Source organism: Lolium perenne, chromosome 7 (assembly GCF_019359855.2).
Source record: "Lolium perenne isolate Kyuss_39 chromosome 7, Kyuss_2.0, whole genome shotgun sequence".
Classification (NCBI taxonomy): Eukaryota; Viridiplantae; Streptophyta; class Magnoliopsida; order Poales; family Poaceae; genus Lolium; species Lolium perenne.
The window spans coordinates 152306943-152325645 of NC_067250.2; the positions used below are offsets into that span (position 1 = coordinate 152306943).

Genomic DNA, 18703 nt, shown 5'->3' on the forward strand with positions numbered 1-18703 from the left:
TTCAAGCAGCCAAGAAAGGGAGGTGCAGTGGCAAGGAAGTTTTGCATGATCTCGGTACTGCAAGTTAAGATGAGTCAGCACCATATGCATAGAGAGTGAAATAATGAAGAAATTACTTACACAAATACCAAACGAGGCAGGCCCCCTCCCTCCCCCCCCCCACCCCCCCACCCACACACAAAGCACACACGTTTCATAGTTAGATAAGGCTGCTTCGAATGCTTCGCCTTGGCACCATCCCTTAGTCGTCATATAAGATTTTTTTGGTCTATGTGGTGCATAATTAATGACGAGAGATGATGAAGCCATGTCCAATCTTAGATACGGTCTCTATATGCCATTATATGAAGAGTACTATGCGAGCACCAGATGAGACTCATAGAATCTTAATATATGTAGGGTCTAATATAAAAAATATCAATGTATTAGAATCGCTGTATCTAAATATGTACATGGCATAAAATAGCCAATGTTGAGGAAATCGCTTATCGGGGTTAACTCGGTCGGCTGACGATTAGCGATTAATAGGTAACTCAGCTGATTAATCAGGCGATAAATGAGTTAATTGGGCGATAAACGAGTTTATCGGCTAATCGGTGACCAATAGGGATTAATCGGGCAATTAATCGTTGAATCGGACGATTTTTTGAACAATGAAAATAGCACACTAAGGAGTGATCCATTAGGAGCGGCCCCACATCATCTATCTTGCCACCCCTCAACCTGCTTTGGGCAAGCCTTAACCTTGGCTTTGTATATCCATACCAATATTAAAAGTACCTAGTTAGATTTAATCCAGCCAAGCTAGATCATCAAAAATAAAATATCCAATGCATATATGAACAAATAATGTCAAACCGTGCACCCCTATAATCACTCACACAATAGCTATTTTCTTAATTGCACAATTTTGCTCGTGATTTACATCAAATCCCCTCTATGTTTCATATTCCATCGAACTCCCATATTTTGGAACTGCAGATGTTGTTTATCTGGACCGTCTCTCTATATGTTAGCATATATTTCGTGTAATATACATGTAGGTTGTCTGGTTAGTGGTTGCAAATGCTAGTATATGTTTAGTTCGATGAAAATCTGGGCAAATGCACGTATTCGGTTTCTTGGTATATATATGCATTTGGCCTAACTACATTAAAAAAAATCGATTATTGATAGATGCATGTGCATGGGCCAGATTATTAGCGCGGGTCAGCATTTCTAGGCCAAATTAATGGTGCACAAGTGCTATACTCTTTGTATTGCTTTGCTCCAGCACACCACATGTACAGGAACCTTGATGGTATATCGATTCTCATCACACTATAAATACATGGTTTAGGCCCATGCCATTCTGCATCCATCACAAGAAGCAAAGGCACACAGACATACACATACAAGCTAGACGCTGATTGAGCTGTAGTACAAGACGAAGATAGGTGGCTACAATGGCGGTGAAGGTATGGGTGGTAACAATGGTGCTATTGTACCGCTTTTGCGCAGGGTTTGGAACTGGAGGCGATCAGGCAACCGATGTCCTTTGTTTGGGCTCGCTGGACTACAACGACGCGCTGGCCAAGGCCATCCAGTTCTTTGAGGGGCAGCGGTCGGGGCGGCTGCCGGCAAACCAGAGAACCAGGTGGCGCGGGAACTCCGCACTCGCCGACGGCCGCCAAGAAAATGTATCGTCTCTTATAATCACGAAACACTGCATCAACATTTGAATAATGCATAACATACTAGCCTAACTACTCTAGAAAGTGGTTTTCACTTCAGCACATTCAAAAGCTGCCTACCAATTATTTTCCATAGACTCCATCTTTTTGTTATCAAAATAATCCATCTTTTACCACCTGGAGTCTTCTTCTTCTTCCGGCTTCCTCCTTCCTGGCAAGGTCATTATTTTTCCTCCCAGTACACCTTCCACAATAGATGATATTCTAGGTTTTGGTTCTTTTTGTGGAAAGTGCTAGGTGGAAACAATATTTAAAAGTTCTCAAAAAACACAAAAACTTACAATATATTAAGAGAGTGATGCTCTAGCAAAATGCAAAATATCAAGTTTCAAATGATATTCTTCTAGTGTGTATGATGTAACTTCTAAACGATTTTGACTTAAAACTTGAAATTTTATGTGTCTATAGAACTCTATCCTTCAAACTTAGTTTATTTTCTGTAGTATTTTTGAAAACGTTAAAACATGAACTGTACGTGGTTTTCATTGCCTATTGCCATTTAAGTTATTTTTTCACCAGATTCCCGGGGCATAACTAGAGGAATATTGATAGAACGTGTGGAACAAGTGGGATCAAATGATAGGAACAATGGTTGGTTAGGTAGGGTGGGGAAGAGTGGCAAAACCGCACCACCGTGGGTAAAGCTGGTTGTTGTTCTTATCTATTTACATGTTGCCTAAATATTTGAAAGAACTCACTCACATTTCAATTTTTTATTCAGCATCCAACAATCTTCATCTCCACACCACTCAGTAAATGACCTACAATGAAACAATAATACAGATATTTCATTAAAGCAACTCTCCTTGACTCCTTCAATAACAATTTTTGTCCAAGCAATTTAACGATTTTGGGCGAGTGAGGTTTACAATAAGTCCCGTCCAACATAAAACCAACAAAGCAGAAATAAAACAAGATGCCTAGCTACGAATAAATATATATACAGTCGGGTCATGTATGCATGATGATGTATTGATGTGTCCTTGGCGATTGATCATCGATCGACCACAGGTTAACCTGACTGGTGGCTACTACGACGCCGGCGATAACGTCAAATTCGGGTTCCCGATGGCATTCACCGTCACCCTCCTGAGCTGGAGCGCCATCGAGTACCAGGGCGACGTCGCGGCTGCGGGGCAGCTGGGCAACCTCCGGACAGCGATCCAGTGGGGCGCAGATTTCCTGCTCCGTGCACACACGTCTCCTACTACCCTCTACACCCAGGTAGTATACTTGGATAATACTAGTAAAGTGGTAATGTAATGTGTAGAAAACAAGCACATTAAACCGTGGGAGTAGATTTATTTTGCAGAAAAAAGTGAGTAAATTATCGTGTATTGTTTGTGTTGCGTTTAAGGTTGGGGATGGGAACGCCGACCACGAGTGCTGGGAGCGGCCGGAAGACATGGACACGCCTAGGACTCTGTACAAGATCACCGCGGACACCCCCGGGTCGGAGGCCGCCGGCGAGGCGGCAGCGGCGCTCGCGGCAGCCTACCTGGTCTTCAAGGACGACAGTGACAAGGGCTTCGCTTCGCGACTCCTGGCCGCTTCCAGATCGGTACATCCATCTTCCCGTGGAACATTTGTCTCGTTAATAATACTCTAAGTAATAATGAAACCGTAACTGCTAAACTTTCAGCTCTTCAAGTTTGCCAACAATTACAGGGGATCCTTCCAGTCGTCCTGCCCCTTTTACTGCTCCTACTCCGGCTTCCAGGTAAAATTTCTCTAGGTCTGGAACAGATTATTATGTGTGCATGGACTCATCGGTTGTCAAACAAATTGTAATCTGCCACCACAGGATGAGCTACTCTGGTCCTCGGCTTGGCTCTACCGGGCGACCAAGGACGCCCAGTACCTCGACTTCCTGAGTGACAACCAGGGCTCCAGCAACCCTGTGAATGAGTTCAGCTGGGACAACAAGCAGGCTGGGGCTCAGATGCTCGCCACACAGGTTGGTCATCTTGATTTCAAGTTATGCAAATGCTTTAGGAAGGCATCCACTCCATAGACTGCTCTGTATCTTGATATCAGGAGTATTTGGGAGGAAAGACAGAGCTAGCAAGGTACAAGGCCAACCTGGATTCCTTGGTCTGCGCCCTTATGCCTAACAGCGGCAACGTGCAGATACAGACAACTCCTGGTACCTACGGACCTCTCTCATCCAATGAGTAAGCACATCGCCAGGTCGAGCTGCAGTTTGTTTCACCACTTTCTGGCTGCAGGAGGGCTTCTCTTTACACGCGATTCGGTCAATATGCAGTACACCACCACCGCTGCTCTCATCCTGTCCATCTACTCCAAGGCGCTCAAGTCCTCGGGCTACGACGGAGTCCGCTGCAGCGCTGCAACCTTCTCTCAAGATCAGATTGCTTCATTCGCCGCATCACAGGTAGGCTTCACTATCATTTCAGTTTATCCCCGCCTGATCTTGCACTGTTCAGTATCCGACAACGCATCGGGTTTCAGGTCGATTACATCCTGGGGAAGAACCCCATGGGAATGTCCTACATGGTGGGGTTCAGCGACATGTTCCCCAAGCGAATTCACCACCGCGGCTCATCCATCCCTTCCATCAAGGTTCTAAGCAGGACGGTCCCCTGCAAAGAAGGGTTCTCTTCATGGTTACCGACGAGTGACCCGAACCCGAATATCCACGTCGGTGCGATCGTCGGAGGACCTGATGGTAATGACCAGTTCAGCGACAGCAGGGGGGATTCCTCACACTCCGAGCCAGCGACGTACATCAACGCAGCCTTTGTTGGTGCCTGTGCCGCTGCTATGGGGCAGAAGCACTCCGTGAAGTTGGAGGAGCCTGTCAACGACCTAACGCCAACTTCATCATACTAGACCAAAATGATATGCACATGCAAGAAACAATATTATGTCATGTTGCCAAATATACATGTGTGAGATGAACTTAAAAATTCTATGTGTACTAGTACCCTATACCTGTTTGTGACCACCGTGTATAAGTGTGTAATATCATCTAGCACCAACTTTATGATCTTACTAGACCGAAGCGATACACATTGAATACATGTAAGAAACTTTATTATGTTGTGTTGCCAAAGTTCAATGTGTGAGACAGTCATGCAGCATCTGCATTTAGTGGTACACTGTAAATGCTCTTTTTTTTTAACAAAGACTGTAAATGTTCATGACTACCATGCATAACTGGTTAATAAAAAATATCATTCTTCAAAGTCCAGAAAATATATTACACCCAGTGGCTACAACATTTTCAGTAATCTAATTTGAAGTTTGATCCAATAAATTGTTATCTACAAGTTTCACCTTTTTTTTGCGAAAGGTACAAGTTTATCTTGACAGCACTGCAGCTAATTGCTGGAACTAGCTGCAAGAGTATATAGATTTTACAATTTTCTCTGTACTGTCACTTATATAGAAGTGTGTTGTTGAACTTCCTTTCCCTCCTTTCCAGACACCTTTGTCAAAGCGAGCCACTGAATTGATCAATCCAAGAACTAGCAAAGGATGCCCAGTTCACACCAGTTTCCACAAGAAGCTCCCAGAACCAAAGGTCAACTGCAAGAACTGAAGAAAAGATGAGCAGAGCCAGTGTTTCGTATCTATTCAAAGGCCACCCTGAAACCTCAGCCATCGTCTTCAAGAATGGAAGTGATTTTCTATCTAGCTCACGGCTTCTTATTGACCATGCTGTGAGCCATTGCACATCCGATGGGACCATATTTAGCTCTTCTCGAAGACGTCTTCCAAGGTCTGGCATATGCCCACCTCCATACAGAACCGCTATTCTCTTGTACCCTCTATTTATCGCACCCTTTATTTTCTCAGTGGCAACTCTGTTCCTCTCCCCAATTATAACCGACTTATCCTCAGCGGGAGCAGTCATAGCTGTGAAACTACCCACAAAATAAACGTAAGAATTAGTTAATGAAGACTCTAAGTGGGTCTAAAGTTTTGAGTGTACTCACTCAGAAGTCAATTGCTTAGCCAGGAAGATCTTTAGAGCAGCTCCTAAATCTAGTTTAGATAGTGCTTCGAGCTCAGGATATCCATCTTGATTTTCCACCGGCAAACAAAGCCCAGTGATAACAAATAGTCCAACAAGTGGCATTGGTAGAACACGTGAAGCCCAGAGCAACTTAGATCTCCAGAAATCAAGACCATCTGGCAAACTTGGTTGTATCAAGGCTTTAGTAGATTTCAGTGTCATGTCAACCGCAAATGAGAAAAAGCTTTCACCTCTTTCTGTCTGAAAAACATAAAAGGCAGTGTTAACATTTAGTCCACTATGTCTGGAAGACCTTGACAGAAAGAGAAAGTACAGAACATTGCACACATGAGTTCAAAAGCTGTTTGCTTTATGAAGTTTGCAAACAAAGAAGTTACAACCATCATCGTCCAACAGCAAGAAAACAAGTCCAGTTAATGAGCATGTGAAACTTATCGTGCAGGTAGTATTACAAAGGGAAACTGGAAGCAGAAACAAGGCATAATGTAACTAAACTTATAACCTGAAGCTGCTTGAATGTCTCAAAGTCAAGGTCCGCATGTTGCCATTTCTCATCGCCATAATCAAGGCAATCTAGCTGGTAATCCAACGAAAGAATACGAGCCATTTGTTTCTGTATGAAACCAAGAATACTGAAGCCTTTGCGTGAAGATTTAAGCCTCTTGGCAAATGTTGGGTCCTTGTGATTGTTCAAATTATCCCGACTTGTCACCATTTCATAGAGAATGCAGTCATAATCTTCAAGTGCTTGTTGGAGTTTATCAAAGTATCTGAAGAAAAAAAAAAGTAAATCTTAGCTAATTCACTTAGTTGGCAGCTTCTATCCCTGAATGAATGTGACAACCAGGGCAGGGGATCTTGTGATAAGCAAATGATGGTAGTGATAGACAAGTATGTCAGTTCATAGAGCCGCGAATGCCAACAGAAACTAATGTATAAACATGAAATGGGGGGCCTAAAGCACATACTCTTTGTCAGCAATGTGTACAGTAGAAACCAAATCAACCTGCACCAAACACAAAACAAAAAATCTATCAGAAATCAGTAGACAATGATGATGAATCACACTATCACACATAGTAACCGTCACAATTCAAGCCTTGGGGAAAACTTGATAGAAAGTATCCGATACGTGGACAGGCACAGCAAGCAGCGCGAAGCAAAATGATAGATCCACCACCAGGCCGGAACTTACCCGGAGGAAAGGATGGAGGAGCGACCACGGGAGCCGCTTCTCGTACCGCACCACTGCCGTCTGCAGCTCGCCGCCGCCCCTTCCTCCGGAGATGTCCCCGGACCCCGGGCGTCGGTACCGGAGGTAATCCGCGATGGAGCTGCTCGTGGCGAACTGCTCGGCCGCGGCGGCGACGGGGCGGCGCCGGCGGCGCGCGCGGGTGGGGAAGGCGGCGAGGGAGGTGGAGGACGCCGCCGCTGCTGTGGAGAGCATGGCAAGCAGCGTCGGGGGTAGCTAGGTCAGGTTTCGGATGCGAGCGTGTGTGGTGACGGTGGTGGTGATGAAGCAGGGGAGGTCGGGTTTCCAGGGAAGATTGGGTTCCTACTTCCTGAGCTATGCTTGGTCGCTCGTTGGTATGCGTGGTCACTGTCCCCTGCGCTGCTGACTAGAGTATGCCTCTAGCTAGGTGAGTAGGTGGTCATGAGCCGTCCACGGCGCCGCCAGCCCATTCCACCTTAATCCTTTAAGCGTGCGTTTGGTTCATGATAAAAGAAGGGATGGGATGGGATCATCCATACTTTGGTAGCGTTTGGTTGTAACTGGAGTGGATGGAACCATCCACCGCAGGAGAATATTCCGTGGAAAACCTGGATCAACTGATCCGGGAAAATCGGCCGGACCTCCCAATCCACGTTTCGCTAATCTGGTGGACTGCTTCTAATCTCTCGCTAATGAAGTCGTGTTAGCCGCGCCTAGCCGCAAAGAAACCGCCGCCGAGTCACCTTCCCTGTTCCAGGCGCATCCACGCCTGGCACATCTTCACCCACGCGCACGCCTTGAGCTCCCGCCGTCCATGGCGTCGATGTCGCCTCGCCGTTACCCCGCCCACACAACCTTCCTTGGCTGCAGCAGATCTCAAGTCGCCGCACGCTAGTCGTGGACGGCCAACGGCTCCTCCACCTCCAGCCGGCGAGGCCGGTCCTCCTCGCAGTCAACGCCCCCCGTCGAGCGGAACGACGGCGAGGCATGTCTTCCTCGCGGTAGACGCCCCCATCGAGCGGGAAGTCGGCGAGGTCGGTCCTCCTCGGGGTCGAGCAGTACACCATCTTCCTCGCGGTCGCCGCCCGCGCAGTAAGCGAGATGCCGGCGAGGCCTCCTCGCGGTCGCCGAGTTGCTACGGAATTTGCTTAGCCTAATTTAAATTAATCACTGCTAATAAATTGCCATTAAATATTATTAGCTAATCACATGTCATCCCATCCCCTCAAATGCTTTGAACCAAACAGGAAGTGGGATCACCCTAATGTGGCCCATCCCATCCTTAAAATCTGATCCATCCCATCCTATGCATGTAGGTCCATCAACCAAACGGACCCTAAGTGAAGGCCCACGGCAAGGGTAGTGAGAGCGGACGCCGCTTTATTTGAAAGAATCAAATGGAATGCTAGCGGCCACCCGCCCAGAACCCAGATCAACAAGACATAGGTTACCAGCAAGTGGACACCCACGGGCAAGCCCACTTACAAGCATACTGCTCACCGTCGGCCATGATTTGATTTTGCGGTGCGGTGATTTAGGGCATGATGGGATGCTCAAATTTCACGTTTTGGCCCGGTGCATGCAAATGGCCAACCTTGGGCCAACTTTGATACTTTGTTTGGATCTCAACAATTTTAGTTGGGCTCGAGTGAAGAAAGGAGAAGCACTTTGTTTGGTTGCCCACACGTTGAGGATGATTGTGGTTAACTAAACTAGTTCACACCTATAATCTGCCTAAGCATTCATTGATTGGCGAAAAGTCTACATGAAAAAGATGCATCTCTACGTTGCGATTCCTCGAGTGTTTCAAAATCGGTTTTGTGTTCTATTTTATGCCATTTGTGGATGAGCTTATTTAATTTTTCGCACACGGTCGAACATTTCAAATTTCTTTGAATTCGTAAACGAGTAGATCTACAACAACATACAATATACTTGGAAGACGTAGATCTACTCGTATACGAATGTCGAAACCGAAAACGTTCAACACGAAAGTCGTGCACGATAGTGAGATGAAGCTACTCGTGGAAGAAATTTTGATACGTGTGGTTGCGAAAAAATTGACTAAATTCAGCCAAAAAAGCTTCAAACGGGACACAAAATTGCCATTCAAATACTCAACGAAACCAAAAACCGTTCATGAAAATTGATTCGTAACATCAATACACATCTTTTCCGTGTTCATCATATTTTAAACCAACCCACCGTTTTGTAGACCATGGAGGATTAAAATAATGCAGATTAGTACCTAAGGTTACGTAAGATGCTCGCATGCCTCCAGCAACGAAGGGCCCATCTTTGCGCTCTCCCGAGCCTGGCCCCCAAAAAACGGCCAAATCGAGTGTCCTCTTGAGCCAATATTTTGGCTGCTTTAAAGTTCGTGCCTTGCAGAGAATCTTTAGCCCGCGGACAACCAAATAGCCCATTTTCGAGTCCCCCATGCCCTTTGTGGGAAACCAATGACGCCCTTATACACCTCCAACAGACCAAAAATATATATCATCAAACATGTTTGCGTACAATAGATGTTTAACATTATTATTGCCGCATTAAGTGATGTAAAATATATCATATATGCAGCAAACTCTTCTTTTTTTCATAGATCAAATTTCGAATTGAACAGCTTAGGGCTCCTTTGATTAATGGGATAGGAAAATCATAGTAATAACATAGGATTAAAATGTCATGACTAGTTGAATCTTATAGGAAGATGAGTTGTGTTTGATTGTGCCAAAGGAAATTTCCACGAGGTATGACCTAATGTTTTATTCCTATAGAATTTGCACTACAAGGTTCTTATAGGATTAAGTCCTACGGGATATTCCTATGAATCAGACAACTAGTGTAAGAAAAAAATTCATAGGATCTAAATCCTACACTAGTTCTATACGAATCCTATGAATCAAAGAAGGCCTGAAACTGAAGTGAAAATACTATTAATTTAATTCAAACACTTGTAGTCCATAAGATAGATTGGATATATCCAAATTGATTCGACACTAATACGATAGAAACCTAAAATCCGATCGACACTTCCTAAACTTCGATAGCTCGACCCTAAACTTCGACACTAGGATAGATAGTTCGACCCTAAAACTCGAAAGATGGATAAACATCGATGGTGGATGGGGTCTCGTCATCGTCGGAGCTGTTGAGCTTGTTCCAGAAGTCCTAGTCTAACTTGGAGAAGCCTGACAAGAGGTCCATGGTAGAGGGGCCAACCTCGATAGCCGCTGCCGTGGCCTCTTCCTCCTTCTCGGCATTCTCCCTAGTCGCGAATTACTCGGTCTCGAACTGAACAAGCTCGGGGTGATCACGGCGAATCTTCTAAATTTCCTCCTTGTCATCTTCGTGCGCCCTAATAGGCAAGAAGGCACGACGATTCTCCTTCTCCTGCTCGGGGGTGACCATGTGCACCTGCAACAAGGGGAACTTGGCCTCTAGGAGGCTCTCCATGTTGGGGAAGCTCATCTCGGCGTGCAGCCGAACGTCCACATGCTAAAGTCGTAGGCGCTTGGTGAGCTCCGGTGTCGAGAATGTTCCAAGCAACCATCGGACGCTGTCCACGGCTATTTCCAAGGCGAAATGGCGGAGTTCCGATGCCACATTCCGAAGAAACCCCAACGACCTAGGACAACGGCGCGGCATCATCCCGAGGCGGCTCAGCAGTGGATCAACCGGGAATCCATATGGTCGGTGGGGAAACGACGCAACAGCATCCCAATGCGGTTTAGTGGTGAATCGATCGGGAATCCGCATGATTCAGCGGGGGAATGGCGTGGTGGGCTTAAGCGGCGACGAGTCTGGTGGTTTCGCGGTAGGGATGGCAGGAATCAGCGGTGGCGACGGTAGGGCTACTGCAGGCGTGCACGGTCTACAACGAGGGAGAGGCGCAGAGGAAGATTCAGTGTGGCCATTGGGCTACGCGCCCCACTAGAACAAATATACTCCACCACTTTTGGTGATGTATATTTGGGTCACGTGGCTCAAATATACATAACGGTGTAAAAAATTACATCATCAAATAGGTCAAGAACATTTGTTAGGAGAGCCATTTGTGGCCAAATATTATATAAAACTGTTTTTTTACATCAACTAAGTGGCATCATCTGTTAGAGATAGAGACACTCTTACATGGCAACGTCTCTAACGGTCGGTCCACTCCTCAAAATAAATAAATTAGACATTAAAGGGAACCTACTTCCCCGTCTAAAAATATAAGGTATATAAGGTGAATCAAAATTTAAATATTACTATGTCTAACCAAATATTTACGGGAAAATATTCACATGTGGAATATTGAATGGCCATATTGAGAAAATATTCTTATGATGAATCTATTGATATTGATATACTATTTTAGATGTTCATACTATTTATATAAACTTGATCAAATTTAGAAGATGTTAATGTTTAACTAAATGCTTATATTTTGTCACGGAGCCTATCGTGGACATGCTAACTAGGTGTACCACAACATGATCTCAATTTTGGAAAGCTCGGGTGGCCCACATATGGTGTTAGGGCCTTGATGACCCACAAGTATAGGGGATTGCAACAGTCTTCGAGGGAAGTAAAATCCAAATTTATTGTTTCGACACAAGGGGAGCCATAGAATATTTATAAGCTTTAACATGTGAGTTGTCAATTCACCTGCACCTGAAAATAGACTTGCTCGCAACAGTTTATCAGCGGTAACAGTTTTATAGCAGTGGTAGTAGTAAAGTAGCAGCAGTAATAAAATAAAAACAGCAGTAGCGATGATTGCAGTAAATAGCAGGATTAAAATATTGTAGGCATAGAGATTGATGAACGAGCGTTGCATGAATGAGAGAGTCCATATAATAGCAAGACATAAGCATTGCAAGTAATAATGATATAAGCATCCTAGCATAATATAACCATAGGCGTGTGTTCCTATTTAGTCATGCGTGCTCGCAATGAGAAACTTGCACGACATCTTTTGTCCTACCAGCCCGTTGCAGCAGGGCCTCAAGGGAAACTACTGGTAATTAAGGCACTCCTTTTAATAAAGTACCGGAGCAAAGCATTAACACTCCGTGAACACACGTGATCCTCACATCATAGCCATCCCCTCTGGTTATCCCAAATTATCACTTTGGGGCCTCGGGTCCTGGACAACAATATGTGTATACAACTTGCACGTATGATCAAAAATTATAATTATCATCATGATTCAATAACATGTTCAGATCTAAGATCATGTCACTCGGGCCCAAAGTGACAAGCATTAAGCATAACAAGTTGCAACAATGTCAAAATTACTAACAACGGATACTAGGCACTATGCCCATAACAATCTTATAGCCATTACATGACCAATGAAAGAACATTTCATGATCTCTAGGGTTTTGCGTGTTTGATAACAACACCGGTGACGATCTAACTTTGTGCTAATTGTGTGACAAATAAAGAAAAAGTATCACATCTGATAATATTGATCCCCTCAAAAGGTGAAAAGAGTTGGGCAGAAAATCTCCAAGTGGCCGGCACTGCCGGTGGATGCACCCCGGCACTGCCGGTGGTTGCACCCCGGCACTGCCGGCTATCCCTGTCGACCAGCTGTGACCTAATTTTTAGGGCCGACACTACCGCTGTCACAGGGTCGGCACTGCCGCTGAAGTCATCCCAATGGGCAGATTTGGTGGAGGGGTATTTAAGGAACCCTTCTCCTACATTGGAAAGTTGCTCAAACACTCATGACTTGTTCCACCATTGCTGAGCCACCAAGAACACCAAAATCATCAGATCTCCTCCTTCAAGCACCCAAATCTCTTGAGCTTTGGAGAATCGAAAGAGAAGACCCCGATCTACATCTTCACCAAAGCGATTTGCATTTCCCCCTCATATGCTTGAGGGCCCCTTGCTAGTGTTCCTCTTTGGAAACCCTACTTTTTTGTGGTTGATTTGTTCTTCTTGTTGTTGTGTTGTTACATATATTGGGAGCCTCCAATTCGGTTGTGGATGTGTGCCCCAAGAACCTTGTAAAGGCCCGTTTTCCGCCTCAAGGAATTCCCTTAGTGGAAGTGGGCTAGGCCTTTGTGGCGTGCTCACAAGAGACCTGAGTGAGGCCTTTGTGGCGTTGGTCTAGCCTTCGTGGCGACCACACTCTTCCAAACGTAGACGTACTTCCCGTCAAAAGGAAGGAACTACGGGAATCATCTATGTGTCTCCACGTGCTCCACTCTCGGTTACCTCTATCCTTATTAGCTCCCCTATACATTGTCTAGCTATATCTTGCTTAGTTGTTGATCTTGTCATATAGGTAAATTTACTTAGTTGCATATCTAGAGAATTTACCTTTGTGTCAAGCCTAAATTGAAAAAGAACTAAAAATTGGTTAGCACCTATTCACCCCCCCTCTAGGTGGTGATGTGAAGAAGATGGAGACGAAGAGGTGGCAATCCTTGATTAAGGCTGCCAAGCCGAACTCGAAGAAAATCCTCTCCTTCCTCGGATGCAAACCAACTCCTTCCCCTAGTTCTCTTGTCCCTGCTTTTGCTTTGTTCTTCCTCTTTTGTTGCTGTCGCCGTAGTAGATTTTGCGACAGCTTATCATTGGTTCACTAGGAACCCTCTTTTGTAATGCTCGTGTAAATATCCAAATGAAAATTGCTCGTCAGCAGGCCCAGGAAGCCTTAGCTTGTAAGGAGGCTGCGGTTACCGATGCTGCACAAGCTACTTCACCAGAAAATTACATGCTTCAATTGAAGAACGACGCTAGTCTGGATATGGCGGGTATGCTTCCTATCTTTGTGATTCCTCGTATTTTTTATATGCTTGTTCTCTATCTCTTGCTATAATGCTTCTTTCAAATAGGCCCCTTTTTGGATACTGTTGCTGAAGACCAACGAGTAGACGCTAGGTCGGATGAACTCCTTAGACTTGCTGTACAGCATGGTGCAAACTTTTGGGATACGCCCGAACGTACTCGCCAAATCGTCAGATTTCAAGATCGCGCAGGTCAAGTTCGCGACTTCCTTGACTTCTGCTCGAGGACACTGTTCCTGATTTATAATACCATGTTTCCTCGAAACTCCCAGCCGAAAACTCTTCCTGCCTTGATGAATGAGTTCAGGGATGCTCCTCGGATCCACGGATTTGTGAAGGCTCAACTGGTTGCTGGTGCTAAATTTGCTCTGTCCTTGTTACAAATCTGCTTCCCAAAGTTAGATATGACCAAATTCGTTGAAATTTATCATTCCAGGGTAGAGAAGCGGAGGAGGAATCTTGATAAAATCATTGATGTTGTAACTCCTGTAGCCGGCGAAATGATGGATGATTTGCTTCGACTAGATGCGGAATTCTTCGTGAAAGGTAGCTACGCTGAACATAGCCTCGGTACTTCAAACGATGAAAGAGTAAATATAGATGATATAGTAGGTGATAACTGAGAGCTTGTTTTTTCCTTGTTGAACTTTTCTTTGATATTTAAGGATCTATATATTGTAAGTGCTATGTATATTGTAAAACAACTTGTTCGTTGTCTCTTCCGTTGAGCCCCGAGTTTTTTGGAGCGCCGATGTTTGTATTTCTATTGATTTACGAGGTGCTTTGCACCAAGTCAAAAAACTTTGTAGACTGTATTGTATATATATTGTTTATTGTGGGTTACGAGCCCCCGAGCCTGGCGACGAAAAAGATGTATGCCATCAATATCTTATTATATTGCAGCACCGCGAGCCCGCCTCATTAAAAACTTTTCAGCCCCACTCGGTGCCCTGAATGGAAAAGAGTGCGTCTGAAAACTCGCGGGCGTTTCAGTACATTGTATATTTACAACGAGGACTATATTTCGACTTTAAGCGTAGAAACGCCTAAGTTGCGCCACGTTCCAAGGATTTGGCTCGGCTATCCCTGTCTTCTTGTCCTTTATCCTGTAAGCTCCTCCTTCAATTACTTCTGTGACAATGTACGGGCCAATCCATGGCGACTCGAGTTTCTCATGGCTATTGTGCGCCAGCCGAAGAACTAAGTCGCCTACCTGGAAAGATCTTGGTCGCAAACGTCAACTGTGGTAATTTTTCAAGTCCTGCTGGTACTTGGTGACTCTTGACAACACCTCATCTCTGGCTTCATCAAGTGCATCGACATCATCTTCCAGTGCCTTTCTCGAGGTTTCTTCATTGAATTCCGCCACTCTCGGGGAGTTGTGTTCTATCTCTATCGGCAATACTGCCTCAGCTCCAGGGACGAAAAAGAACAGGGTTTCCTGCGTCGCGGTATTTGGTGTTGTTCGAATACTCCATAACACGCTAGGCAACTCCTCTGGCCATGTGTGTCGAGCTTTTTCCAATGGTGTTAACAGGCGCTTCTTGATGCTGTTGCAGATGATGTCGTTTGCTTTCTCGACTTGACCATTGGTTTGCGGGTGCGCAACTGAGGCAAATTGTGATTTGATGCCTACCTCTGCGCAATATGCCTTGAACTCCTTGGATGTGAAATTGCTGCCGTTGTTTGTGACGATGCTATGAGGGACTCCAAATCGAAAAATGATACTCTTAACAAACTTTATTGCGGATACTGCATCTGGTGAGTTTATCGGCTTCGCTTCTATCCACTTTGTGAACTTGTCGATAGCTATGAGCATATACTCGTATCCTCCTGGCCAAGCCTTGTGTAATTTTCCCACCATATCAAGGCCCCATTGAGCAAAGGGCCATGACAGCGGTATTGGCATCAACTCTGCTGCCGGAGAATGAGGTTTCGCGGCAAACCTTTGACACGCATCGCAAGTACGCACTATGTCCTTTGCATCCTTGATTGTTGTTAGCCAATAGAATCCTGCTCTGAAAACCTTGAATGCTATAGCTCGACTGCTCGCGTGATGTCCGCATACCCCTTCGTGTACATCCTTCAGAATAAGCCTTCCTTCTTCAGGTGTGACGCATCTCTGTAGTACTCCCGAAATACTTCGTTTGTATAGCTCTCCTTTGACCACCGTAAAGATTTTAGAACGCCTGATAACTCGCCTTGCTTCAACTGGATCGTCGGGTAGTTCTTTCCTCAGGATATATGTTATGTACGCCTGCATCCAAGGAATTTGTACTATCATTATCACGTGTGGTTCCTCCTCACCTTCCGATGGTGCTGTTGGAGCCCCCGAGGCTTTCTCATCCTTCTCCTTCTTCTGCTGTTTCTTCGCTTTGGTTGATCTTTCAGCTATTTCTTCCCAGAACACGCCAGGTGGTATCGCGAGACATTGCGACCCGATGTTTGCGAGAACATCGGCTTCCTCGTTGCTGAGCCTGCTAATATGATTTACTTCGCACCCGTCGAACAACCTCTCAAGGTCATTATATACTTCCTTGTATGCCACCATACTATCATTGACTGTGTCGCATTGATTCATCACCTGTTGAGCCACCAGCTGTGAATCGCCAAAAAAATTAATCGAGTTGCGCCGCAAACTTTCGCCATCTTCATCCCGTGTATAAGTGCCTCATACTCTGCTTTGTTATTAGATGCGTTTGGAAACGTCATCCGTAGCACATACTTCAATCTGTCGCCTTGGGGTGATACTAGTATCACGCCTGCTCCAGCTCCTTCTAGTCTCCTTGACCCATCGAAGTTCATAGTCCAGGTTCTCGACAAATCTGGAGGTCCCGTATTTTGTAGCTCCATCCACTATGCGATGAAGTCTGGTAAGATCTGTGATTTTATTGCTTTTCTTTTTCTCATATGTGATGTACCGAGGGGAAAGTTCTATTCCCCAAAGGGAGACATGACCCGTGGCTTCTGGATTGTTTAACATGTTGGATAAAGGCGCCTCATTGACCACTATTATCGGATGCGCCGAAAAATAGTGTCGCAGTTTTCTTGCGGTTGTAAACACTCCATATGCTAACTTCTGATACTGCGGGTACCGCTGTTTTGAGGGTGATAAAACTCCACTGACGAAGTATACCGGCCGCTGCACTCTGTGTAGTTTTCCTTCTTCTCCTCTTTCGACCACAAGGACTGTGCTGACCACCTGAGGCGTGGCTGCGATGTATAACAGGAGAGGCTCCTTCTCCTTAGGCGCCACCAAGATTGGCGGTGTCGAGATTGTGCGCTTAAGATCCTCGAAAGCTCTGTCTGCTTCTTCGTTCCACTGAAACTTCTCTCCTTGTTTGATCAGCGCGTAAAACGGCAACGCCTTTTCTCCTAGCCTGGCGACGAATCTGCTTAAAGCTGCGACTCTCCCAGTCAGCTGTTGTATTTCCTTCAACTTTGTTGGCTTCCGCATTGTCACGATGGCTTGGAATTTCTCTGGATTGGCCTCGATTCCTCTTGCGTAAACCAGGAACCCGAGAAGTTCTCCTACAGGAACGCCAAAAGAGCACTTTGTCGGGTTCAGCTTAAGGCAGAACTTGTCTAGGTTGTCGAAAGTTTCCTTCAGATCTTCGATCAAAGTTGACCCCTTTTTTGTTGTTATGACGACATCGTCGATATATACTTGTACGTTCTTGCCAATCTGTGTGGCGAGACATTTCTGCATCATCCGCTGGTATGGTGCTCCCGCGTTTTTCAATCCAAAGGGCATTGTTCTATAACAGAATACGCCATAAGGTGTTATAAAAGCTGTTTTGACCTCGTCGTCTCTTTTAATCTGATCTGGTTATAACCATAGTATGCATCCAGGAAGGAAAGACGTTCACAGCCTGCCATGGAGTCGATAATTTGATCGATCCTTGGGAGGGGAAGTGATCCTTTGGACAATGTTTATTGAGACACGTGAAGTCGACGCACATGCGAAGGACCTTCGTGTTTTTCTTCGGGACCAGTATTGGGTTAGCTACCCACGTGGCCTCTGTATGTAACTCTTTGATAAAGCCAGCCTCTCTGAGTCGATTGATTTCTGACGGCATAGCTTTGCGGTTTGGTTACGAAAAACGCCGCAAAGGTTGTTTAATTGGCTTCGCTATTGGATCCAAGTTGAGGTGGTGCTCGGCAAGTTCCCTGGGTACTCCTGGCATGTCAGCTGGACACCATGCGAAGATTTCCCAGCGCTCACGGAGGAACTCGACGAGCGCGCTTTCCTATGCGAGGTCCATGTTTGCTGCGATGGATGTCGTTTTCTTGGGATCTGTCGGGTGAATGTGTACCTCCTAAGAATCTTTGGTAGTCTCAAAAGTTGGCTCCTTGAGTGGCCTCCCTACATCTAGCAGCACATCATAGTCAGTTGTTAACCTTGACGCCATATACTCTGCTTGCATCCCGAAAGTCTCTGACAGTCGATGAAAATCCTTGTCGCACTTATCAGCTAGCGTGAAACTGCCTTTTACTGTGATTGGTCCCTTAGGTCCAGGGAGCCTCCATAACAAGTATGTGTAGTGTGGTACCGCTATAAACCTGGCATAGGCTGGTCGCCCCAACAAAGCGTGATATTGCGACGGGAAATCCACAACTTTGAACTCGAGCCTTTCTATCCTGTAATTCTCTCGAGTTCCAAACTGAACATCGAGATTGATCTTCCCCAGCGGATAACTCGGCTTGTCTGGTATGATACCATGGAAACGTGTGTCAGTTGGTTTTAGGTTTGCCAAGGATATGTTCATTTTCCTCAATGTATCAGCGTACATAAGGTTTAAACTGCTGCCTCCATCTATGAATACTCGTGAAACGTCGAATCCTGCGATCACCGCTGGTAAAATCAGTGCTGATTGCCCTGGCCGCGGAACTTGTTGCGGGTGGTCCGCTATGGTGAAGCCAATGTCTTGTCCCGACCAATTCAAGTACTCAATTTTTGGTG

The 18703-nt window shown here is 45.4% G+C and overlaps 2 protein-coding genes across 2 annotated transcripts; one reads left to right on the forward strand and one right to left on the reverse strand.

Moving 5' to 3' along the window:
* The first annotated feature begins 1340 nt into the window (after positions 1-1340).
* LOC127300914 (endoglucanase 20) lies at positions 1341-4837 on the forward strand. Its single transcript, XM_051331116.2, has 8 exons — positions 1341-1679; positions 2745-2957; positions 3091-3294; positions 3376-3453; positions 3538-3690; positions 3771-3879; positions 3962-4128; positions 4206-4837. The coding sequence occupies exons 1-8, from the start codon at positions 1446-1448 to the stop codon at positions 4584-4586; spliced, it is 1539 nt and encodes a 512-aa protein (XP_051187076.1). The 5' UTR covers positions 1341-1445; the 3' UTR covers positions 4587-4837.
* Positions 4838-4917: 80 nt separating this feature from the next.
* Positions 4918-7323, reverse strand: LOC127300915 (uncharacterized). Its single transcript, XM_051331117.1, has 5 exons — positions 6932-7323; positions 6705-6742; positions 6239-6506; positions 5696-5976; positions 4918-5623 (listed from the first exon to the last, which is right to left on the reverse strand). The coding sequence occupies exons 1-5, from the start codon at positions 7181-7183 to the stop codon at positions 5191-5193; spliced, it is 1272 nt and encodes a 423-aa protein (XP_051187077.1). The 5' UTR covers positions 7184-7323; the 3' UTR covers positions 4918-5190.
* Positions 7324-18703: the final 11380 nt, after the last annotated feature.

Excerpts from the sequence above, each read along its gene's own strand:
- LOC127300914 (XM_051331116.2), top strand. The coding sequence starts at position 1,446 with ATGGCGGTGAAGGTATGGGTGGTAACAATGGTGCTATTGTACCGCTTT. Across the intron at positions 3,454-3,537 it reads GCTCCTACTCCGGCTTCCAG|GATGAGCTACTCTGGTCCTC; the intron begins GTAAAATTTCTC and ends CTGCCACCACAG. Across the intron at positions 3,880-3,961 it reads GCAGATACAGACAACTCCTG|GAGGGCTTCTCTTTACACGC; the intron begins GTACCTACGGAC and ends TTCTGGCTGCAG.
- LOC127300915 (XM_051331117.1), bottom strand. The coding sequence starts at position 7,183 with ATGCTCTCCACAGCAGCGGCGGCGTCCTCCACCTCCCTCGCCGCCTTC. Across the intron at positions 5,977-6,238 it reads AGACATTCAAGCAGCTTCAG|ACAGAAAGAGGTGAAAGCTT; the intron begins GTTATAAGTTTA and ends TATGTTTTTCAG. Across the intron at positions 5,624-5,695 it reads GCTAAGCAATTGACTTCTGA|TTTCACAGCTATGACTGCTC; the intron begins GTGAGTACACTC and ends TTTTGTGGGTAG.